Source organism: Calidris pugnax, unplaced genomic scaffold, assembly GCF_001431845.1.
Source record: "Calidris pugnax isolate Ruff unplaced genomic scaffold, ASM143184v1 scaffold28, whole genome shotgun sequence".
In the NCBI taxonomy this organism is placed as follows: domain Eukaryota; kingdom Metazoa; phylum Chordata; class Aves; order Charadriiformes; family Scolopacidae; genus Calidris; species Calidris pugnax.
This window is the reverse complement of record NW_015090842.1, coordinates 17,692,115-17,717,791: the sequence shown is the minus strand read 5'-3', so window position 1 is coordinate 17,717,791 and position 25,677 is coordinate 17,692,115. Positions and strand designations below refer to the sequence as shown.

The following is a 25,677-nucleotide window of genomic DNA, read 5'->3' as shown; positions in this document are numbered from 1 at the left end:
TTTGTTCAATATTTTTGAAAGTGTTATGAGATTTTAAAACTTATTCCTCTGTTGCCTTACCCGTCTTTTCCCCGCCCCAGTAGATTCCTAAGTTTTGATACTGTAAATTCACAATTCCTTTAGCATAATGACCACCAGTGGAATTGACCCATGAATGTATACATGTTTTACAAACACGTATCAGGCATGTCCTACATGAAAGCCAACAAAAGATCAGTAATGGAATAGTAGTCTGAAATGACTGTAAAACTGTAATTGCACAGTAACCTCTCCTTTCTCTACTGTCACTTGTTTGAGAGACAAATTAAGTCACCGTAACGTTGCATTAATGAAGACACCACCTACAGGAGAAGACTTTTAAAAGTGAGGAATATCAATAATCCTAATTATGTATAATTTTAATCCTTTTAACAGCATCATAACATTTCAGACTAAGACACAGCCAGGACTTGTATTGGCCTTTGCATTAAGCATCTACATAAATGCAACACAGAATTAATTTCATGTTACTTCACCCCTGCCTCCTTGGGGATAGATGTACTACTCTTGTACATGTAACACCATGGTGCTTTTTCCTCTTCCCTGTAAGAGAAGACAAAGCTTCGCTGCCGAAAGATTTTCAGATACTCTATAGCCTCAAGGAATTCTGGGAAGTACCACCTTTGTGCGCTTTGGTACTACTCAGCATCAGCAAACTGGTTGGTAGAGGCTACCCTTAAAATCCTATCTACCTCAATCTTCCATCAGCAACATAATCATTCATTAATTCTGAGCAAAGGAGTGAATTCTACAGTCCTACTACTGCAAACGACTTCAGCACAGAAACTCCTTTTTCATGATGTGGAAACATGGCATTGGACAGAATATGAGAACAATTAGTAAAGTATGACAATGAATAAACTTACCCTGTGTCCCAATTACAAGAGAAGTTTAATAATTCACTTATCCAAGCTGAGTTCCACCGTAACATCAACCAAACAATTGACCTAGAGCTAGCTAGTGAAGCTTTAATCCATCAGCACGTAGCACGCAGTTTGAAGATCAAGATAAAATATAATTATTAGCAGTGCATATACGCATATATATACACACAAAAAAATCAAATCAACACTGCAGTTTATTACAGAATTATATTGACCCAGCTATTACGGATGCACTCTGCAGAATAGTGGATGCTAAATATGAAGTTGGATTCATCTTAAGCTTAGCTCCACTGATGTTCTTCCTGTTCACAAGCAAGAACCTGGCCTGTTCTCACCGTTCCCTTCATCATTCTATTATATTACACAAATTCAAAATGAGTACTATGAAAAGAGATGCCATTAGTCTGATTATGATAAATAATCACATTATTTCACAGAAATAATTTACAAGACTTGCCGCACTTTAACTTTATATTAGAGCCTCTGCTGTCAGAATTATAGAGAGTTCACATTCACTAGCAGTCCCAGGAGAACTGCTGAAATCTGATGTTAACTAGTCCAGAAAAGTCAGTAATTATATTCTCACTGCAGAATAATAAACATTATATTATATCTACAGCTTCAGAAGCACGTGGAGTAGGAAATGAAAAGTACAAAAAAGATTCACTGAAAAGGTCCTGAGAACTAGAACTGGGAGCTGCCAGGAGACAACCAGGGTCAGCCAAAACATAGTAAGCTCCTTCTGTCATACTTAAATGGATAAAACTTGCCCATCTGAAAATAAAATATAAAATAAAATAAATCTTAGACATGGCCCAAATTCTACGATTTCTAATCATGGTAGGGGGGAGGCAGAAATTTGCTGGGTTCCTTCAGCTGCAGAATGTTCTCTCCCTACGACACAGCCAATAAGGAACTCTCAGTTACAGTACAAATCATAGCCTCCTTTTATTGATGAGGAATTTAAGATCAGAGATAGTCTGCAATCTAAAACCAAAGTAAGACCTCAACATTTTGATCTCTGCACTAATTTTGAAAACCACAGCTACGTTACTTGCACAAGTTAAACAGAGGGTCAGTGAAAGAATTAGCACCTAATCCATCAGAACATAATGCTCTCCATGGCAAGTACCGAAGCCAAGTTTTCTTTTTTTATATATAAAATGAGACCCGTAATTTTGATCAAAGATGAAGTAACTGTTAAAAAATACATTGCAAAAACACTATTCACTCATGATCTTGTTAGGAATCAGAAGGACTGATGACCAGATAGGAAAGAAAAAGTATCGATGCAGCAATAGCAGCTTTTGGGAAGACGTCACCTCCTTCGCATACAAAAGCCATTTGGAAAGGAAACCAGCTGTATTCTATTTTATAGTGGTTACAGAGCCACTAAAATGCTACAGCAAAACCCCCATGTTTAGCAATATTAGTTGTACTCTAGAAAAAAAAATTAAGAATTACAGCAATGTAGATGGTGACATTTTAGTCATACTGCCATTTGCTTTCACTTTCATTCAAAATCACAACTTCCCCTAGTTTATAGCAATCACAGTAAAAATTATTCCTGCCAAACCACTGTAATTCACAGCTTCAACACCAAACCAAATCTTTCTTTTGTATTTGTGTAGCATTCCATAAACATTCACACACAAATGTGCAAATCCATAAGGTCTGTATGTGATCACTTCTATGACTGCATAAATGAGAACTAGAAACCTCTTTAACTATAGTTAATAATTAATCAAGTTTTATATAACGTATAGATACACAATTTCAAAGATACAGAAGAACTTCTTCTCAAGAAATGTTATTCTAGTGTTCAAATATGGTCTTCTATTCTGTTTTTCTACTAGGAGATAGATTTCTAAAGAACATAAAAGGCTTTGCAAAGAATAACTGGACTAGTAAAACCATAGTGCAATCCTACTACTTCACTATTTCCACAGCAAATAATAAGCTTTGATAAACGCAATGTTGATAAAAAGATCTTTTGTTATTCCAGTGTATGTCCATGCAAGGTGCTGGGATAAAAATGGTGGAAACAGCACCCAATTTTTACACAATGTACAGTGGCCTCATCAGACTGATCTTCCTTCCACTGAAATCAATCACATCGTTTCTATTAACAATAAGAGCAACACCAGGTTCTAAACTGTCCTCTTCCAGAGCTGACCCTGGATTCACAGGGATGCAGCAGGAACTGTGATCTGAGCTCCTCCACCTCTGCCACACACTGGGTGACCCCCAGTCCCACCAAGGTAATCTAATGCTCCCTAAACTGCTGCTGAGAGCTGCAAGCAGTTGCCCCCAGTGCTCACTGCCTATAAACACCTTTGCTCTAAATATAACTTTATATCATTCAGAAGTTACATGAAGTTAATTAGATGATCACCCCAGTCTAAAGGCCCAACATCCCTTTGTATGTGTTTGTGTGTAGAAGCATGTACAGACACACGCAGTCCCACTGGGGACCAGCTCTGGCAGCCTGTCCACTACGAGAAAACCTGTACACGGGCTGGAGAATCCAGTTTAAGCCCCAGTGCTCTGCTCAGACAAAGACATCCCTCGGCACAATTCACATACAAGACTGGGGCATAACCTACAAAACAGTTTTGATTTCTGCTGATTGCATGTTATCATAGAATCATAGAATTGCCCAGGCCGGAAGGGACCTCCAAAGGCCATCTAGTCCGACCCCCCCGCAGTCAGCAGGGACACCCCCAACTAGACCAGGTTGCCCAGGGCCTCGTCGAGCCTCTCCTTGAATATCTCCAGGGAAGGGGCCCTCAACCACCTCCCTGGGCAACCTGTTCCAGTGCTCCACCACCCTCACAGTGAAGAACCCTCTCCTCATCTCCAATCTAAATCTGTTCCCCTGTATTTATGTTTTAAATACTCCCACAGAGCTCATCACATTTTCTATGCAAGTACATGTCCATACTACACACAATCATACAGTATAAAAATACAGTGAAGACAACAGAACGAAGCCCGACTACAACAAGAGTTCAGCACAAGACAACCGAATGCCAGCCATCTAAAACCGAAGCTCACCGAGATACAGTTGTGCACACAAGGAAACACCTACAACCGTGAAGCGTGTAGCTTTGGTGCCCGTGCCCCTGGCAGGGAAGGGAGCAGTGGGAGAGCATCCCCACCGCCTCCGCACCATCTGCCGCGGCACACGCTCCCAGCCGCACGGCGTGACGCACAGCTGCACCAGCCACACACCGTCCTCCCCTCTGGGCTCTCAAAAATGCTTCTCCCTTTCCCGCAGGACATAAATTGTCCTAAACTTTCCCCGGCGTGTGCCAGTTGAGGTGATAACCTTCACGTTTCCAGCGCAGGCCTCGCAGCAGGCCGGGCGAGGCGGCAGGCTGCCCTTTGAACAGTCCCGCTTTCTAAGAGAAACGCCGCAGCGGTTCGTATCGACACAGCTCACATCTCCACCTGCTCACACAAGGGTTAAAAATAGAAAGTGCTATCCACTGGTTTGCTCTGATGTTCCTGTAGATATTGTCACTGGATGTATCCTCAGTAGAATTCTATTCAACACCTCTGTCTTTAAGTACAAAGCTGTAGGCTGTAGCAGCTTTAGGAAACATAAGTATCCTTTTTTCTGCTGCACAGTATCTGTGTGTGAAATTCTCTAAAGGGGTTTAAGTATTTACCCTGAACACTATCAGACAGTTTCTAAAATTTTCCTTATCCTGTTGCAAAAACACTTCAAAGAGAATCATAAACACAGTCCTTTGTGCTTTCAGCACACACTTTGTTTTGGAAGCTTAAGTCTGAATTCCTTCAGAATTGTAAATACTTTTTTCTGAAAGATGTGCAATACAACTTTACTTTTTTCTTTTTCTTTTCTTTTTTTTTTTTTAAAAAAAAAGATTGGTAGTGATTCTACTCCACACAATGCTGAATCTTTTCTCCCATTTCTGACAGCTAAAAATATTGAGGTCAAGGAAATTAGTGCCAAAAAAAAGAAAATAAAAAAATCTTCAGGATCAGGTTTTGTTGTTGTTGTTTAAGATAAAAGGTACATTTCCAGAAACATCCGATTCCTAGCCTACATAAAATACAACCTGCCAAAAATACATTTATTTAAAGGGCCTGGCCTAAACAGATAAGAAGAGCCCCAAAAGACAAGAAATATGGCTAAAATTTGGGTCTTTGAGCTGCCATGTTGTGCCTACATTTCACAGCTCATTAGGCAAATACGATCACCCATCACCCCTCCCCTAAAGGAGTGTGAGACTGCAATACCGAAGCACAAGGGGAAAGCTAAAAAAGAAATTAAAATAATACCTCAGAATTTCTTGAATTTTGGCTGACAAGGTCAAAACAATTCAAATGTCAGTTAAGTTGCTCTGCGTTTTCTGAAAAAAGCTAAAGAACCAATCAGCCTGTTTGAGATCTCCTTCTTATATATTTAAATATAATTGGTTAGCTGTTTAAAGTGCCAAAGTCTACAAAAGCTAGGAGGATTCCTTTTAAAAGCATATTTTGTCTTACAGTTTTTCATGGTTATTCTGGAACTGAAGTTCTGATTTAAATACATATTTAAACCCTTGTTTTAATTTGGGAAAAAAAAAAAAAAAAGAAAGAAAAAGAAATATATTATGGCCCTGGGCTGAGATTTTGTAGCTCAAGTTTCAGCCTAGACTCAATTCTAACTGTCAGGCTCTAAGTCCCTGACAATAGTGGCTTAGAGCTGAAACTATGACATACTTCATATGGAGCAATAGCAGCAAATAATGAAATAGACCTCAAAAAGGAAAGAAAAATACTTCAACAAGAACATAGCCTTGCACTCTGATTTCAATTTAGTTGTATAAACTGATAAAAGCATGCTATTGAGAATAACAGTCATAACATGACTTGTAAATATGGTTTAGAAAAAGTTTTACAAATCAAGGGGAAAGTTGTGCAGAAAGGTATCAGTTTGCATGAAATGCCACTGTGCCCGTTGGAACTACCCAGGGTGTGCCCACTCCTGCTTTTACACTACATTTATACATTAAAAGGTGTGCTGCATTTCATTATCGTTACCTGCATTTTAGGACGCCAAAAATGAAACAAATGGTGTAACAATTACTTGTGTTTCAGTTAAACCATTAAAAACCTGTTTTTTAAGATCTAAGTTTCATTCCTTTTAAGTAGCCCTCTATTGTAGGCAAACGCTTACACTGTTAAATATAACTCCAAATCAGTCCTACTTTTCTCTGTGTTTTAGTTCTACGATTTTTTTCACCTTGCCAAATTCCTGCATAAATAGGTAGGATTAAATGGAGCCTAGCCTACCTAACATAATTATATATGTTGTGATTTTATACTGCAGTGAAACTGATACATTTTAATAATCCCAGTCTTGGCTCTTGCCCACTAGAGTCAATAAAGGTTATTAAGGCCAACTGCCATATAAATACATTGCTACATTGCTAAATGGACTGTCAAAGCAGGAAATACAATTCACACCATATAGCACTACTAAGGTCTTCATTTATTTTACATTTTTTTAAAAGAAACACTAGATACATTAAAAAAAGTCTTTAAAGATTTGGTATTTAAGTAGAATCATATACGTCTACTTTTCATTCCACAAACTAAAACCATTTCGTTGATTTACATCTTACTTATTCAGTAAAATCAGCCTAAAACAAAATAAACCAAAAAAAAAAGAAAGGACTGTAGGACTTCTGCAGTTCTTAGTGATTCGGCATGGCGTTAAAAGATTTTCATAGCTAAAATAAATGTCAGATTGCAAGGTTTGCATGATATCAGACCCTGAGAGACAAATTGTCTCTCCGCTGAATCTCAAAACAGCTACAGCAAGACTTCCTCACATCACATGAGATTTCAGCTTTTCAGACTTCTCTTTACCCAGAAAGCAAAGCTTGTACAGTCTTTTTTTCAAATGGTAACTCTCCCTTTGAATTCCACAAGCATTTATCCCGATGCTGCAGACGATAACGTGTTAATCTTGGATGACTTTTAAAAAAAAAGAAAAAAACCACACTCTCAAACATTTGAATAGCCTTCATATTTTCAAGGGAGGGGGAAAAAAAGAGAAGAAGATTGGTTAAACTGCTTTGGATTTAATGGTTCATAAATTCATGAGGTAATATTGTGGGAAATGTGATGTTTTATCAGAATGTCATTCAAATGAAAGGTTTAACATTTACATCACAAGAGCGAGCTCTAAGTAAAACTATCCTCAGGGAAAGAAATGCCAGGAATAAACATGATGATAAAATTGTGTGCTTGCCATAATGTACAAAAATATTAAATAAAGCCCAAAGGTTTGAAGACACTGCATTAAACTTCCTGCAGTATCATACTCTGCTGTGACACTGCAGTAATTACAATTAGCAGAACCAGACATTGGTTTGGAAACTTTCTTTTCTTCTTTATAACTGCTTTACTAAAAAAAGGATAGGAAAAAAAAGAGGCGCACAGGGACCACAAGACTGACTTGTATCACTCTAGATACGTGTTAAAAGGAAAAAAAAAGTCAAGAGCTGTTCAAGCTCACACACAAAAGTAAGAAAAATACATTGCTTAAGTATTTTCTTCTAAGAAATAATTCCTTTTAAGCAACAATATTATTCTAAGACAAGATCAACAATTCTAAGACATTTTTACTCTTAGCATTTTAACTTTTTTTTTTTTTTAAAGAATCATTCAGCTGAAATTATAAATTTGGAGAAAAAACATTGACTGTAGACTACTGGGTACCTTCAGAAATACCTTTTTGATTTAACTTAATGCTGGGGAAGCTAAGCATGCACCAAAACACTGCACTTTTTATGTTAAATTGCTGTTGAATTTGTTAACCCACAATTGATTTCCTGTGTTATGGAATCTTAGAGATTACAGCTAACTTGAAGCAACAGGGATAATTCTTGATGTTAATGCTACATTTCTATGTATTTTTATTAAGTCAGTGCCTGTTGTTGCATTAAAACTGCGGCTCAACATTGCCCCCTACTGTCATTTTGTAAAATACTAAAGGACAAAATGTAGGTTAAATCCAAAAAAACCCGCTCTACCTCCAAGCCCCCAATACAGTAAGCATCAAATTTACTTAGAGACTCAACAAAACAGACATTCTCAATTAAAATTCTCTTCTGTCTCCTTCAATAGCTGAAATTAATTGTGATTAATATGTTATAAGTCATAAAACATTAAAGCAATTTTTAAAATTTAAATTAGAAGCAGCTTCTGTCTTGGCCCAACCTTCAGTTTGCTGATAAATATCATCCTGAGGCCTGTTGAAAGGAGATACACTGACGCCACCATGTTCCTAATTAGAGACACATGGTAATGTCACACCAATTGCAGAAAACCTAACCCTTGAGAATTCCTGAGTTTGCTGTTTTTCCATGTTCTCAGCACACAATGGATATAAAATAACAATCAAACATTCTTGTCTCTACCTCATCTAAGCCTGTGTTACAAGAGAGTAAGTTGTCATTTGAAAGGAAAACAAACCAAAAGATTTTTTTTAAATGATATAGGTCATTCAAGAATGCGAGCACATAAGAACATAAAAATGAGGAAAAAAACCCACACAAACAAGTTATAAATAATTTCCCTCCTTTGGTAGTGAAGGTTAATGTTCACAGATTCCTTGCAGCAACCGATTTCACCAATTTAGGTTGTACTTTTCCACCCGTATTTTCCAAGTCTGAAAGCAGCGGTTGCTGGAAAAGCTTCCAATAGATGAGAGCAGGTTAGTGAGTCACACCATTGCCCTCAAAACCCCAGAGCATATTCCTGTTGTACCACACCTCCAGAGATTCCAAACACACCTCTGCTACAAATCACATCCAGCATCCTCAGGTACCTTACACACTGTTCCAAGGCAGCCAGGGGCAAACTGGGAGTTACGCTCTGACCGGCAGAAATGACTGCGAAGAAGCTTTTAATGAAGACACGTGGTATGAGCACGTCAAGTTTGTCAATATAGTTCCTTCAGCATACAAACCTAGAAGCAGGAATCTGGGAATTGGTCAAGCACTTTCACTAGCAAAGTCTCCCAACGGAGGCTCTACTTGGCCAGCACCAGCAAGCAGGGCACCGGTGCTTGTCACCGAGTCTGTTCTCAAGGAAAGCAGGGATGTACTTTCAAGTACACAGGAGCCAAGATCACCACAATTATTCAAGAAACTAATCTCTTCTTGTTGGCTCTAGCTATGGTGTACGTGTGCAGGGGGACTACAGGCAGACGGTTGTACCTCCAGACCATCACATTTTGTTCCCAACTTTCCTCAGATGCATTCACCACTGTTGTCACTGGCAGAGTTGTCTATCTTGGTATTGTACAAAAAAGCTGAGAATGCACAGTTCCATGTACCAGTTTGTATGATGTAATATATTACTGTCATCTTACAAGGCTGCCAAACTTGAAAACCAAGCAAAGGAAATAACTAAAATCTTTATCTTATTTTGCTCACATTTCTTCTGGCTACTGGGGAGAAAAACAGGAGGCAGCAGTGGAGGGCTGACACCGATTCTACTTTTCATATGTTCTGAATAAAGTTTAATACCCATTGCTACAGTACAATTAAAAACATAATTGTGAGTGCTCTCAGAATTAAGCTCTAGAGGCTTTAGACTATAAAGCTAGTACTTACCATAATCTCCATTTTTCTCCAAAATTCTTCCAGTTTAGCCATAGGCTTAAGCCACCAATCAGTGCACTTCAAATACCGCTTGCCTTGAAACCAAAACTGCCTAAGCCACTCAAATTCAACCTGCAAGGTAAAAACATAGTGTAGCATAAACATCTACATTCATTATTTGGGGCAGGAATGGGGTAACGCATGAAAACAGCTATACCCAAACAATGCCATAGAAAAGGAGCAGGTTAGCAAAGTATTCATTTCTAAATGCAGCCTCACACCCAGGTGTTTATTGTGTTTCTATTCCACATGAATTTGTGACCTGAGCTACTCCCTTCTAACCTACAGGGGTGCAAACCCCAACTCTCTTCTTTACATGTGGTAGATGTACAAAGAACATTTAAAGTTCAGTTTACTCACAATTCAGTCAAATATATACCAGCTCTGGCTTATTTTGATTAACATTGTGGGTTTCAAAATATTTCAGTCATATAAAAGATTGAAAAAACTTGCAGTAATAAAATTGCTAGAACTGTTATGGAATGAGAGTGCAACATTACAATGAATCGTGGTGCCTCAGACTTTACCAAACAATCTGGTGACCAGATCAGCTACCAATAACTTTCGGATTAACTGGATCTCAACAGGAGCCATGAAAGCCCTGCTTGGGCAGACCTGCCTGGGGCCCAAAGCCTCTCATGCTCCCTCCACGGGATCTGCCATTACCCCAAAACCTGTCAACACACAACAACCCCCACCTACCAGGAGCCAAAAAGCTTCTCGGAGCATCTGAAGTAACAGGGTTTTCTAGGAGAAAGCTTGTGTGGAAATTGTGCTTTACAAAGCAAACAAATCCCCCACTGAAGCCATAAACCTTCCATCAGGAGCAAGCTAATACTTTTATTTAGAATATGAAACACAAGAAATGATATAATACTTTACTAGTTGGGGCTTTAAAAAAAATTCATATATGGATGGCACACCAACTTTAAAACAAGAGAAATATTAGCTTACTAAAACAGAATATAAATATATAACTCATCAAATATTCTTTAAGCAAAATAATTCCATTTATCCTAACTTCCACTGAGCCTTTTTTTCCTTTAATAGTAATCCATAGTTCTGGTCTGTAGAATTCTGTATTTATCTTTGTTGTGGTAGTTGTGTTTCACACCGAGTTCAAAGCTGCTTTAATCATTATTTGTACCACAAAGAAGTTTTTGTTTATCCCTGCTCCGCTCTGATGATGCAAACAACAACAACCTGCCAAGGTGAGAGAATAAAGCAAACTGCCCAAAGCTGTCACCTACTGCTTTCTTTCCTGCAAGGGTGAACAGAATGGCTACAGAAAGCACTCCAGTTAACATTAACTAAATGTTTGGTCAGTATATGTTAAAGATTACAAGAAAAGATGCTTAAATTTGAAGCGCATAAAAAGAATATTAAAGCAACTTTGTTGGTAAAACATAATAACATGATTTGTTGGCAGACATAGATCTTAAAATATTTTCAAAGAAACTGCCTGCGAGCCTAGGGACTTTTTAGCACAGAAGTTTGATGACATCCTTCCTAAAAAAAACACTGAAGGAAAGTTTGCTTCCTCTACAGCATTAATGAGGTATGAAGGATCAAGATACGATTTGTTACAAATCAGTACACACAGTTTGGGGAAGGCTGAGCATATCAGCGGTACAAGGAGAGTTTGAAGCACTTCTTGGTTTTGCTGGCCTCTGCCACTGAAAGGGCTGTAACACATGATGTCTGGCAAACATCTTTTCAGGAAATGAATCACATGAGACCATTAATCAGTGAAAAAAAATTTTCTTTAAAATTAAATAAATGTTATGATATGGGTCATCAAGACAAGAATCTATTTCAGTCAATCTGGTTTTTGACTAGTCATGTTGATTTGTTACATTAATCTATGTAATGTCAGTCCAATTCAAGCCTGGCATCTTAACCAAATTTTAAATGTATCTTGATCCTCTACAGAATACATAGCTTGATACTGAAGAGCTCCTTTTTAGGTACAAGAGGTAAAGGTTAGGAACAGGCTAGTTAATTTTCTGCAGGATTAGCTGGTCTCCTCAGAGGCCAGTGTACCAAATTGTAACGTGTGGCTGTTTAACAATGAAGACTACCATTTAGTAGGGCACTCAAACTCAGGTCCATATTCAACTCACAACGCCCCGGTTTAGCTGTAAACTGAGTTAATAAAATGGGGGCTGGGGAGAAAAACAATGTTTCAACCAGCAACTTAGCCATGAAGCTGATGACATATCACCTCTGAACAGGTAACTGTTGATTCTGAAAAACACATAATGATGAGGCAATGGTTTGCCATCACTCCATCCTTGTTTCAGACATATGCAAGCATAAATACTTAGTTTTACTAAAAATCTCCAGAGCTTCCAGTTATGCTAAGTTTGTTTGGTATTTTTAATTGACACATGAATACTTTTCACACCAAATCCATTACTAAGTACCTGTTTTAACAAGAACATATGCTATCTGCTTTCCAGCTTCTACTAAAAGCTGTATGTCCTCCTGCTTTCATCGAACCCTATTCAGTAACCTCCCTTCCCTCAGCAGGAAGGCATTCCGATTGCCTCGCCTCCTTCCACGAACAGGAGGAGCTGTACCAGGAGAAAAGCCACAGCAGAAAATACTGGAGACACAAAAAGCTCAATTTTAGCCCTAGTGGAACTGAAGTTACAGAATGTTCATCTTCCATGACAACGCTCTCAGGTTCTCAGCTCTGGCTGAGGATTTTGTCAAAGAATTTTAATTTGGAGACTCCCACATATCACAAGTAGCTTCAGGTAGCATTGGAAAGCATGCTACACGGCTAAACAGGACAGAGCCTGAACAGATTATCATATAAGAATATATATTCTGAGTGTTTTGGGAATAATTTCATCTCCTAATTAATTTTCATTTATGACTTACAACTCTGCAAGTAAGCTCAGAATCAGGCCTCATATCTCTAACCTCAACATATTTTCAAGTTGTCCTTTAAACAATGATTAAAGGCCAGTTTTAGGTTATAGTCAATACTGGGTAGTAAAAGGCCGACAGTAGCATTTGACATTTTGTGAGGCAGTGCTCCTCAGTCAATTATTTAAAAGTATTGGTTATTAAATGCCACACGTGCAGGTGATCTATATTTTCTCTCTTCTGTACTAGCTGGCCACCAACCATGCTGTCAGCTCACTGTGATGTGCTAGAACATATTAACCTTCCTTCGGCTGCTACCCTTCCTCTGCAGTGCCCTGGGTCTCTAACACCAGACACCTTCAACTCAGCCCAGGCTTTCCTACACGCCTGTGCCTTCACCACACTGACATTTATCTACTCCTGCCACAAAAAGAGATCTGCTGTAGCCAAAAGTGACTGTGCCTCACAAATAACAACCAATTCAGTTGCAAGTTTTAATCATGGTAATCAGGATCTGATAATCGCAGCTGAGCAAAAACCCTGCTGAGGACCAACCCTACCTTTTCAAACTTCAGTACTTACTTTGAAACCTGCTACATTTTCAACACAATCCCCAGATGCTACGAAAACTTCCTCTAGTGTTTTACTTCATAGAGAACATCCAATTGTTAGGTTGGTGCTGACAAATAAAGAAGCCTTGAAACTATCTATCTTGTGCAATATGAACTATTATCAGACATTGACTCAGAGCAAGGAAAACAAATATGAAATGTGAAGAATAGGCTGGTGATGATCTTTTCCACAGATTTATTTTTATACCTATGGGCATTTATATCATCTGCCCAGCAGCGTTTTATTACTTTTAAAAGCATTTGCTCGCCAATGGCTTTCCCCAGGTCCCCTGAAGCTTTGTTTGGGACATACCCAGTAGCTGTACATATTTTGGAAAGCTGAGTGTGAGTCAGTAGAAGCAAGAGGTTCCCACTCGGTGAACTCTGCAAGATCATTTATGTCAGGATAAACTATTACTGGCCAAACTGCAATCTGATTGCTTAAAGGGGCAACTTCATTCAAACTCTTACCCCTGTGTGTACATTGTTAGGCTCCTGCACTTCACAGCTGTCCAGGTAATTGCTTCTGTTCACACTGCTACACTCTGCTCCCCAGATACGCTGCCACTGAAGTATCTGTTCAGACTTCAAGCCCATAAGCTACTCAGACAAGCAGCACGTGAACACCCTTAATTAAGGTTATCTTTACTTACAACTACAAAGTACATTCTAGGAGTGAAGTGACTCACACATCTAACAAACAGCACATACCTCGCAATTACTCAGATATTCCTTTGAAGGCTGTTTTAGTGAGGGAGACCATGACAACAAAGCCAACACTAAAGAAATATTAAACTTCTACCTGGCTGCCCACTAGAGATGCTAAAAATCTCGCCTGGTCAGCATCTTACCTTTTCGACTGGAATACCTCTGTTAAGAGATTGAAGACAGGACTGTGACAAATGAATATTGGCAAATCTAACAGCAGTAAAGCCACCCCCCAGTCACTCACCCATACCTCTTTTAGAGGTTTCTCTGCCCACCACAAAAATGGAAAAAACTTTTCCACCTGTGCTTCAGATCTTCAGTTCAAACCCACTTTATCAGCACAGCAAGTCAATCTTCCTGCCCGGGAGTACAGCAGTGAAGGCACAGAATCATACCTCATTCTTTCAGACTTGCTCTTAGGCCTTTTCCCCCTCTAGCAGACACAGATAATTCACCCCCATCTCACTTGGCAGCGCAGTCCATTTCAGCACAGAATGCAGATCTGTGCTAAACTACTGCATTTGGGCTTAGACACACAGAGCCTGATGGTACTGGCTTGGTTCTGTTCTGCTTAATGACCTCTCATGACGACTTCAGAAGTGCCAGCAAGAGGAGTAAAAATCTCAAACCCACAGCATTTCAGGAAGATAAAGAATCTAGAACAATGGCTGCATCTAATTATCTGAGTTAAACCCTGTGAAGAGCTTCAGTTATGGCAATATTTGAAAGTAAAATACAACCATACCACCTCCTCTCCAGATGGGAATAGTACCTAATTTCAAGCTCATGATCCCTGGTACAGAAGAATAGAAATAAGAAAGAAAAAAAATCACAAAGAGGTTTAGAACTAACACAGAAAGCTGTGTATCAGAACAGAAACACACAGGCAAAATTGGTCAGCAGTTCTTCATTAATTCTGTGATTGGATTTTTGTGCGATTTTGTCTTAAAAAAAAAAAAAAAAATCACACCAAAAACTGGCTACAAAAACAAACCAGTGACCAAATCCTGACTACACCAATCAAATGGAAGACTCATTTTCATCAGTAAACAGTTTGATTCTTTAAAAAACCCAAACACGTTCTTGTTCTTCACCTGCCTGAGAAAATTTGAACCTAAAACCTGTATTAGTGCCTGAAAATACAAAGATAATCATGCAGTGAGTAAAAGAAGGTGGGAAGCTTTTACATGCAAAAAAGTTGCATTAGCCTTCCAGATGCATATGTTTCACTTCAGTGATGTTCAAAGAAGAATTGTGCATTTGCCACAGTGATAAGCCACTAGTAATGCTGTCTACTTGTGCAGCAAATAAATGAAATTTAAATAGCACTTTAACATACGGAATTTATCCTTTAAGTGAAAAGCTGACCTTGAGAAAAAGAATTAAAAAAAAAAAAGAAAAAGGAAAAGGTGAGGGGGTATTCTCTTTTCAAATGAAATATAGATCCAATGTGTCTACTAAGTCTAAGTGCACTATGTACAAGTTAAACACTGATTTCTGTTACAGTATATCCCATATGCGTAACAGGAAACATCCCTGTATGTCACAGAGCAAAATTATTCAGGTGACTGCAAACACCAGGGGCTAGTCTCTCACCTGATGTAACCGGCACATGGCTTTGATGTGAAAGGACCCGTGCAAATTCACACCAGCTGTGCCTGTGGCCCTGGCTGTGCAACCCACATATGCGTATAGTTTTATGGACTGAGCCTGATTAATGTTTTGTAAAACCCTGCATGCAGCAGACTTCTTAAAATTGCTCTAGGAGCTGTTTTGCTAAAAGTCAAGGGTGCAAATCTTTTTGCCATCGCTACATTTCAATTTTAATAACCGCATACACAATACAGATAAAAATGTGTTCTTACCAAGTTTTAGTAACAATACACAATATTATACTCCTCAGCAGATAGCACTTGAAACAGTTTACACAAACTCTAATTTGAGTGAAAGTTACCTATAGAATATATGGCTCCTAATAGTTATCATACTTACCTTACTAGAAATACAGAACAGCTCCTTCAAAACGTCTGAATATAGGAGTACTCTAAAAAAACACTGACATTTAAGCAAAAAGGGGTTCAGAAGTTTGTATTAACTGGTTGCTACTGCCGTTTTTAAAGAGAGATGCTCCTTTAAAGAGAAATCAGTGCTTTACAGTTAGGAACAGCAAAAGTCTGGTTTCAGGTAAAAGGAGAGTTTTTCCAGAGCCGCTAAACTCTCTGGCATTTTAAACTCCCCATACATAGACTACATTTTATGTTACTTAGAAAAAGAGTAGTCTTAAATTTACCACCTTCAGTAACAATACTGACTCTATCCATTAATTGAGAATAAGCCAAGTTACATTTGTTGTGACATGGCCTACCTTTTATACCACAGGAAGTAGTACCTGTTTCCACAGTTTCCCAAAATACTGTCTGATATTTTCAATTCATTTTTCAAATCAATGTGTTTGTTAAGACTCAAGATCTGCACTTCAAACAAGAGAGCACTGCCAGATCCAGTGGGATTCTGTCAAAGTGCATTGTTACACTTGCATATTTTGCAGCGCAGAATGACCTATTTGAATATGTTCCTCCCAACTATTCCCAGTGTATTTTCTTCAGAATATACTTTTAAGCACGTAGTCACAATTGTGACATTCTGTAAAAATCTGGTTCAACACCTAACAAACAACTGAAAATTTTTACCTGCTTTTTGTCTATTTTTTTTGACCCTTTTTTGTTAGAGAAGCGTTATAGTCTGGTTTGCCCATCACACCATCACATCTGGCATGATCTTACAGAAACTACTCTTTTACTCTACCAGCAGAGGGACTTCAGAAGGAGAACTGAAAACTTCCTTGGAATGAAAGGATCAATCCAAGCTAATCCCAAATATTGCACCCAAGTTAAAAAAAAAAACAAAAAAGTCAGAAAACACACATTTCAAACTTATACAGAGCAATGCCTTGTGAGCAGCCAAACATTCTTAATTGCCATTAACTCCATGAGCAGACTGCACCCCTCAGAATCTGGCTGAAGTTATACTCAGTGCAGATCATCTCACCTCATTATGTATTTCTTCTACTTGCTTCACAACTGCAGTTTCCAGTGATTTCAAAGATAAAGCCTTCGAATCAGAATCAGTCTGTAGATTCTGGAGTGCCAGTTCACATCGTCCATATATGTATTCCAATGTTCCTCTTGAACACTATAAAAATACAGTAAAAAAAAAAAAATATAACAAAAAAGTCAGAAAACACACATTTCAAACTTATACAGAGCAATGCCTTGTGAGCAGCCAAACATTCTTAATTGCCATTAACTCCATGAGCAGACTGCACCCCTCAGAATCTGGCTGAAGTTATACTCAGTGCAGATCATCTCACCTCATTATGTATTTCTTCTACTTGCTTCACAACTGCAGTTTCCAGTGATTTCAAAGATAAAGCCTTCGAATCAGAATCAGTCTGTAGATTCTGGAGTGCCAGTTCACATCGTCCATATATGTATTCCAATGTTCCTCTTTGCTACTATAAAAATACAGTAAAAAAAAAAAAATATATATATAGCCACTTCAGAACATATGTATTTCTCAAATATGCTGAACTATTTGCTTCTGAAATAATCAAAGTGAAGGAGCAGAAAGGACGCATTCCTGTAACTTTATTTCATGATTTTTTTAAAAAGAACAGCGTAACGCCTCCTGGATTGTCTATATAGTTATTGATGTAAATTATGCAAAAAAGTCTAATCCATCAAACATCTAGCCAACCAGTATGGCGTAGACTGAAAGGAGAAAGAAAATAATTCCTTTTAAACTTACTTTAAAAATATGGCATACAAAAACACATCCATACTTTCCATTGCTTCCTGGCTAGTTTTTGACAGTATTACAGAATCAGTTTTATTTCCCCAGTTGTACGGGCTCCCAGTAACACTAACTGGAGTTCCACATCCAGTCTGAGCGAGCTGTTGGCTTACACAGTACAGAGAGTATAAAAAAAGCAAATTTGCACTTTCATTCCTTTTATTTTGCTCTCATTAAAATTCCTTCAAAATGAGAAGGAAATCTGTAAAAATGCTTTTGCAACAAAAGAAAGAAGATATCTAAATCTATTAATTATTTTAAATTAAATATCTGTACCTTCAGTTAAATTTTCAGGAATAATCTTGAATAAGGATCCCTGGTCTCATATTCTTTGTAAAAAACATTTCCATACTATACAACTTGAAGTCACAACAGTTTACAAAAAGAAAGCATAATCACTTAATAGGGAAGCTTTTCATACTGTGAAAATAAGTGTGCATCTTCCTGCAGAAGTAATACAGAGACAAAAGCAGTAGGTCAGAGCACCCTTAAAACGAGAGATGAACAATAAAGAATTATTTGTTTTTAAATGTACAGTGCACTTTTACTTTATGTCAAATCCCAGTTCAAGCAAGCAGAGTGTATATTTTTTTGGGAAATAAAGGTGCTTATTTAATATTACAACTTATATATATGTATATGTCCATGTTTGGTGCTATTGCTTCATTTCTGCACAAATTTGGAAGAGTAATGAGGGAAAAGAGTATAGATCCATGTATCTCTCTTGCTTCACTAGTGGTATATTTTTCCTTGCTAAAAGAACAAAGTAGCAATTGTAATTTTTTAAAATATCTGTTTACAACAAAAACTATTTTTTTCCGCATGCTTTCCCAGAAACAAAACTAGTGATAACACCGTGGAAAACAACAGGGAGGAAATGTCTAGTAAAAATAACAATTAGAAAAGGTGTCTTAGCACTTGAGAATATCGAGCTGAAGGCTTGTTACCTCAGAATTACTCTGAGACCAGGGACTCTATCACTTTCTGCTGCTTCAATCCTCAGATGCACAGAAGGATCCAATTTAAAGCACACTCATGGCTGCTCTTCTCTGTTCTGACCTCCTAAAGGCCATTTTTGCCAGTGGACACTGCTGACATACACCTTTTGAGTCTTTCCTATCTCATCACGAATATTGCCTTTCAACTAGGACCAGGATATGAACACAGCAAAAAAGTTTTAAAACATTTCAAGTAAAAATACAGTTGTTTCTACATTTCATCAGTAATCCATGGAGTGTGGTGCAGCACACTCTTCATTCATATCTACTGATATTGAATTAAGTGTACCTCAATCTAAAAAGAAACAGCAGTTGTTCAAGAAAACAGCCTGTCCTATGCGTAACTGTGAACTACAGACCTGGAGATAAGGAACACAATGCTACACACAGAGGTACCAGAATATTAGTTTTATGAATGACCAAACAGCAAACCATTTTTGATACTTACATCTGCCACTCTGTGAGTTGAGCTGAATCGAGGAGAATAACCAGCCAGAACACAGTGCTGATGGGTCATATTGAGATCATCTAGGGACAGATTAGAAAACCTTAAGTACAGGGAAAAAATATACTTAATAAAACTTATTCTGAGTATAAATTAAAGACACTATAGATTAGAAAACCTTAAGTACAGGGAAAAAAATATACTTACTAAAACTTATTCTGAGTATAAATTAAACACACTACATTAAAATAAAGAAAAAAACTAGATAATTCAGTCAACATAATACTACCTTCATAGTGCTCTAATGTTTAGTAGAACATGATAACTATTCACTGTCCTTGTGTTAAAGGTCTCTATTCACCCTAGTTTTCTGCTGGTTTGTACAGTTTAGGTGGCATTTTCCCACCTCTTACAGGGAAAAAAAACAAGTAAACAAATTAATCCTTTCAAAGTTGACAGTCACTGAAACAACAAACTACCCAGAAATCACAATCTCTTCTCTCAAAAATCACTAAAGGATACTGACAAAAAAGGACCAAAGAGAAAGGAAAAAGTCAAGGAGATATTATTTCATCTTTTTATCTGAAACTTAACTGAGGTTCTCCCTTCAGCTCAGAGTCAAGAAAATGGGAACCCAGAAAGCACAATCTGCTCAAAGACTGGTCTCCAAAGCTTTTCATTGAAGACTTTCCTGTAGCCTGCCAGAGGGCTGTCATGGACTCCAGTTCACAAACTGCCAAACAACCAACCTCACAAACCTTTGAAGATGTAATACACTTGGTTGCCATCAAGAGTTTTGTCAAAATTATCGTAATTGAAGAACACTCAAATTTTAGCAAATTAGCATTTTTTAGAGGAAGCATATTCCCCTGGAAAAGTTCTTACTAAATCTAGTAATAACACTCACTGTTACGTTGAAAACCATTCATGAAGTGCTTTCAATTCAATCAGTTTTGGTGTTAAAATTATGCTGCCCTCTCAACCTTCATTCAGGCTGAGAACATTCAGGAATATCTACAAAGAAATTCTGTAAAATCACTCCTGGGTTATAGTTTCGTAAGTTAGTAAAAAGAGACTAAAAAAACCATCCAAAACTAGGTGACCTGAAGTGCCACCAAGTGAAAATCTGTCATGGACAAAATTAGAAGAGAACAGGAATAGACATCCATAAGACGTGCCTCAACTTGGAGCCTGTATTTTCAACAATATCTATTCTTTAAGGGAATTTAGCTTCCGTCATCTTCATACAGCATGATGACAAATTATCAAGCTTCATCCTTCCATCACATAAATATAACTTCTCTAAGAGATCAATATTTCTACACCTGAAATCTGATACCCCAAATTCCTGCTGATTTTTGAAAATGCTCTTCTGACCATAATGACAGACTATCAGACTGAAAAGAACAGTGTTTGAGGTTTACTGGTATTCTCTTTACTATTGAAAAAAGATGTACTCTAAAAAACTTCTACTTCGCCTTGGAACAAGTCTGAAACTTTAAAACTGAGAAAAGTCTAATGAATAAGAGTTCAGAAAAATGACTGAATTTATTCTAGTTGTAAGAACAGGGTATTATTTTTATGAATTTTACAAGCAACTATTAGCAATGATCATACCAAAGAAAGCAGACTTGAAAAAATACAATTAAAACCCCAATTTATGTAAGGAATAGGCATACAAGTTATGAAACTGATTGAATTCCCACTGAAAAAGTTTAGATGGGAGGCTTATTTTCTATTTGCATGAGATTTGCAGATAGGTGAAGTTGAAAAGCTTGAAAAAAAACTCCAAAACATAAGAAAACGCAACTTCCTACATTAACATAAGAGGGTTAATGTCCTGATTTGAGGTAAAATAAAAACAAATTTCCTTTCAGTAATTTTACTTTTCAGTTACGCCTCTTCCAACTATCTAACTCTCTGAAAAGTAAAATTACTGAAATGAAAATTAGTTCTGTTTTACCTTGCACAGAGCCAATTCTTGCAAGGGCCACAGACCAGTATTATCTCTGGACGTTGCAAGGTATAAATATCACAATCACCTTCAAGAATTGTGACAGAAAACAAACCTAAACACTTCCACCACCCCGTTCAGTGCCCATTCATTGCGGTGTGGTTTATGTAGCAAGCATAGCATTGAAAGTATTACATTTTGATTTGCACCTTTATTCAAACCCTTGGCAAATCTTTCATTGTAGAGCTCCCCCTTGAAATTGCTTCCAACTGTCTCTAATCCTTTACGACTCTTAGAAAGAAGCCTGTAATTTTAATTTAAGAGTTTATAATTCATCTAAAACTGTAATTGTACAAAAATAGTTGAAGCTTCATGGATTGCGTGTCTCAAAGGATATTTAAAAAATACATTCTGGGTCTTAAAAGATTACCGTAAAGATCTGCTTTTCTTTTTCTTCTAAAAATATATTAATTGAAAAGAAAAAGCACTCTTTGTTAAATTGGCCATTGTCCATTTGGCAGCAAAAGCTTTTATTCAGACATAGAACACTACATCCAAACTACTATTCTGGTTTTAGAGCAAAACCAAAACCATTACCTTCCTTGGACACCCATGTCAAAACTACCCCAGCGCTTTGGTGGTTTCAGGTAAAATGACATCAGTTTTATACGATGCAACACTGATCGGCGAGGCTTGGAAAACCAAAACACAGCCTCTCCAGTATTATGCATCACATAAAATACATGTATATCTGTTGTGGTTTCAGTTGGGATGGAGTTGACTTTCTTGCTAGCAGCTGCTGTAGTGCTGCGTCTTGGATTTGGGATGAGAATGGTGTTGATAGGACATGGGTGGTTTGGTTGTTGCTAAGCTCCCAAGGCTTTTTCTGCTTCTCACACCACCCCACCAGCAAGACCCAGTTGGGACAGCTGACCCCAGCTGACCAAAGGGATACTCCATGCCCCGTACATCATGCTCAGTCTATGAAGCTGGGGAAGAAGGAGAAAGGAGGGGAAGTTCAGAGTTAAGGTGTTTGTCTTCCCAAGTAACCATTACGCATGATGGAGCCCAGCTTTCCTGAAGATGGCCGAACACTTGCCTGCCCGTGGGAAGCAGTAAATGCAATTGTTTTGCTTTGCTCCAGTTCACAGCTTTTGCTCTACCTATTAAACTGTATTTATCTCAACCCAGGAGTTTTTCCTCGCTTCTACTCTTCCGATTCTCTCCCTCATCACAACCAGGGGGAGCGAGAGAGTGGCTGTGTGGTTCTAGCTGCCAGCTGGAGTTGAACCACGACAGTATAAAAGTAAGAACATACTTATCAGTCCTGCTCTGGAAAACTGCACGCAGCCAAGTCATTTGTCAGACAGTTGTGAAGTTGTGGTAAGAGCCAACATGGCATCCCTTCTGCCATGAAACACTTGGGCAAATTCAGGACAGCTATGGTAGGGACATCTCATTTCAGTATCTGTTACAAAACCAAAAGCCTACAAAAATTATATGAACTGTGTAATGCATACAACAAGTGACTTTTTATTTTAAATCACCATCAACACCAACTTAGCCATGTACTTAGTGCAGATTCAAGAACTGTCACACAATCCCTTCTCCTTAAAACAGTCTTGCCTTTCCATGGGGATGCTTAGAAGACACGTATGCCAATTCACTAACTGCTAGGTAAGAAAGAACCTTTGAGAATTGGACTACAATTTGCTGCTTGCCTGACTGTTCTTCTCCCAAAGCTTTCCCACATCTATGAAAAATGCTCTCACTTGCACAGACTATTTTTCTGACATCTAGTCAGGCATTTTGCCTGCCTGTACATTTTAAACCACTATATATAACCCAAATTTAAAATAGCAATTCTAGAAACTAATCAAGAAAACCAATCAAATACAACAAATGTGAGAGGGCTGTCCTGTTCAAAGAGAATTTTCTCAATAAAAGCCTAATCACACACATTAAAGCTATTAATATTTACCTGTATTAACAGGATAGCATTGTGCCAGCAGTCACTGTGCACATGTGGAAGATTAGCTGCACTTCAGGCCTAAATTCTTTCCCCCAAACCACTGCAATATTGTAAAGGACTTGTTTGCATCCAAAGGAACACAACTTGGTTGGTAACAGACGCTTGGTGTTTGAATGCTGGAAAAAATAACTTCATTTTTCTGTTGGAGGCGAAGACTACTTCCTGCATACACATATATGGCAAAATCTGTATTTTTTCTACTTCCTGCATACACATATATGGCAAAATTTGTATTTCTTTTAAATGGATTGTTTTATTCTTTTATTTCTTCTCCTTTCTGCCTGCCACTTCCCAATGAATCATCTGCCACCTTTTGGCCAGATCCCATTATAGGGCTACCATAGCTGAGGCAAGATTTATTAAAAGAAATTAATCACATGTATGATTGTGTACAGGTGGCCAAAGCCAACTTAGAAAACAAAGTTATCAACTTGAAGTCTCTTTGAATAATTCAGAGGTCAGATTTTGACTTCACAGATGAAGTACTAAGAAGTCATAAGAATGTTTAGCAGATGATCTGATTAGTTGCAAATGCATCCAGTTATTTGACACAGAATCTCCAGCAACAAAAATTCAGATAACAAACCTAGTGTAAAACATAGTTACAAAATGAAGTTTTTATTTAATACAGATTCCTATTCCTCACACTTGCAGGAGAAAGAAAAAAAAAATACAAAAGACAAAACACAAATGACACAAAGCAATCTAAGGTACTTGGCACTTTAATACATTTATCCATGCAAGGACTCCGTAAAGTTGCTAACGACACTGAAAAACCTGAGGGTAAGGAGAGGTAAAGAGATTTGCCAAAGTCTGCGTGGAAATTCTGTGAGAGAAGCAGGTTTACAGCTCCTAAAACTAATGCTATTGTTTCAACACCTGACCACCCTTCTACTATCAGAGGCAGACTATTACTCTCTATGTGGATCCCCTTATCAGACAAGCTTCTCAGTGATTTTCCTGCTATTTACAGACAGCAGATACATTTTGGAACTCGGACGCTGTGTATTCTGTTGAAGTAGTGGGAGTGAGTTCACGTCATAGATCTTCCTGCCCCTCCCCTATACAAGACTTCTGCCATCCTGTTCCTTTCTCAATTACACAGAATCTCAGCAGAGTCCTCTCCGCTGCTTGAAACTACTGCCAGTTCCTCTCTCTCCTCTCTGATGCTCTTCCTTCTGAGTCCCCATCCCACATTTTCTTGTGGACAGCTGAATTATGGGGCACCACCAGAGGAAACATGGAAAGCCTTGTTCTTGTATAGCCTTTGTCAAAAGAAGGGACTAATGAATATAAGTCTTATGAGGAGAGGCTGAGGGAGCTGGGGGTGTTCAGCCTGGAGAAGAGGAGGCTGAGGGGAGACCTTATTGCTCTCTACAACTACCTGAAAGGAGGGTGTAGAGAGATGGGGGTCGGTCTCTTCTCTCAAGTCACAGGCCACAGGACAAGAGGAAATGGCCTCAAGTTACGCCAGGGGAGGTTCAGGCTGGATATTAGGAAAAATTTTTTCACTGAAAGGGTTCTCAGCCATTGGAATGGGCTGCCCAGGGAGGTGGTTGAGGCCCCATCCCTGGAGGTGTTCAAAAGACGGGTTGATGTAGTGCTGGGAGGTCTGGTTTAGTGATGATGCTCCTTGTTTGTTGTGTGGGTGTCTATTTTTGTCAGTGAGGTTGACGGTTGGACAAGATGATCTTTAAGGTCCCTTCCAACCTAGAAGATTCTGTGATTCTGTGAATATGTGTATGTATATACACTTAATTAATTCTACTACTTAACTAGTGAGGTGAGAAGCTCTCTCTCAGAGAGAAATGACAACTGTATACTCCTGCAGATTATTTAGACATAACAAATACAAGGTAGAAAAGAAAGAAATTAATTCCTAGCCAATCCTTACTGAAAGGAGTAGGGAATAAAGGCCCCAGACTTATTACTTCTGGGTAAAGCACTTCCCAGGAAAACAGAAACCACAATGGAAAATGCTCTCGGAACTAGCAACGGGGGTTTGTATTGCCTTTTCTGTCTTCTTTCAAGTGTTCTTCCTGAACTTTTTAGACAGTTGTCTTTTTGTCATCTATTTCATGAAGCAGATAAAAAGTACAGTGGGGTTTAGAATATCAAAGCTTTTGCCAGTGCTTTAAAGACCAGAAGTATCTACAAACAAAAGTAAAATTGACTTGTGCCTTTGCTTTTCTTAACTACCATAAACACAGAATTTTCTTTTTAACCATATTACAGTGCAATTTTCAAAAGCAGAATTTCCAATTCTACTTGTATCCAACTGCACACAATGCTTCAAGAGGAGAAAACCCAACCACACTAATTTCACTGTACGTAGGTCAACAAAAAGCACCAGAAAGGTAAGTCTCCTTCCCCAAGAAATTATGGGTCAATTGAACACTACTTTCATAACAGAAAGCTATAGAGATGACTTGTCCCTAATTAAGAAATATTTCTTAAACAAACAAAGTGTACAAACAAAACACAGAAAGAATTAAAAGGCTGAACCAAAAAAAAAAAAAAAGAAGTCTGGGATTTGCCAAACTTCATGATCAAAGTTTGGTAACAACAAATACATTTCTGGGGTTCG

General features: G+C 38.1%; 1 protein-coding gene across 3 annotated transcripts in view; it reads right to left on the bottom strand.

The window, feature by feature from the left end:
- Positions 1–25,677, bottom strand: part of FTO (fat mass and obesity associated) — a 266,969-nt gene that overhangs the window by 173,497 nt on the left and 67,795 nt on the right. For all 3 annotated transcript variants that reach the window (XM_014942099.1, XM_014942098.1, XM_014942097.1), the window contains 3 exons: positions 19,108–19,187; positions 16,858–17,001; positions 9,566–9,685 (listed from right to left, as the gene is read on the bottom strand). In XM_014942099.1, the coding sequence (XP_014797585.1) occupies positions 9,566–9,685; positions 16,858–17,001; positions 19,108–19,187 (344 nt within the window). The remainder of the gene's footprint in view (positions 1–9,565; positions 9,686–16,857; positions 17,002–19,107; positions 19,188–25,677) is intronic.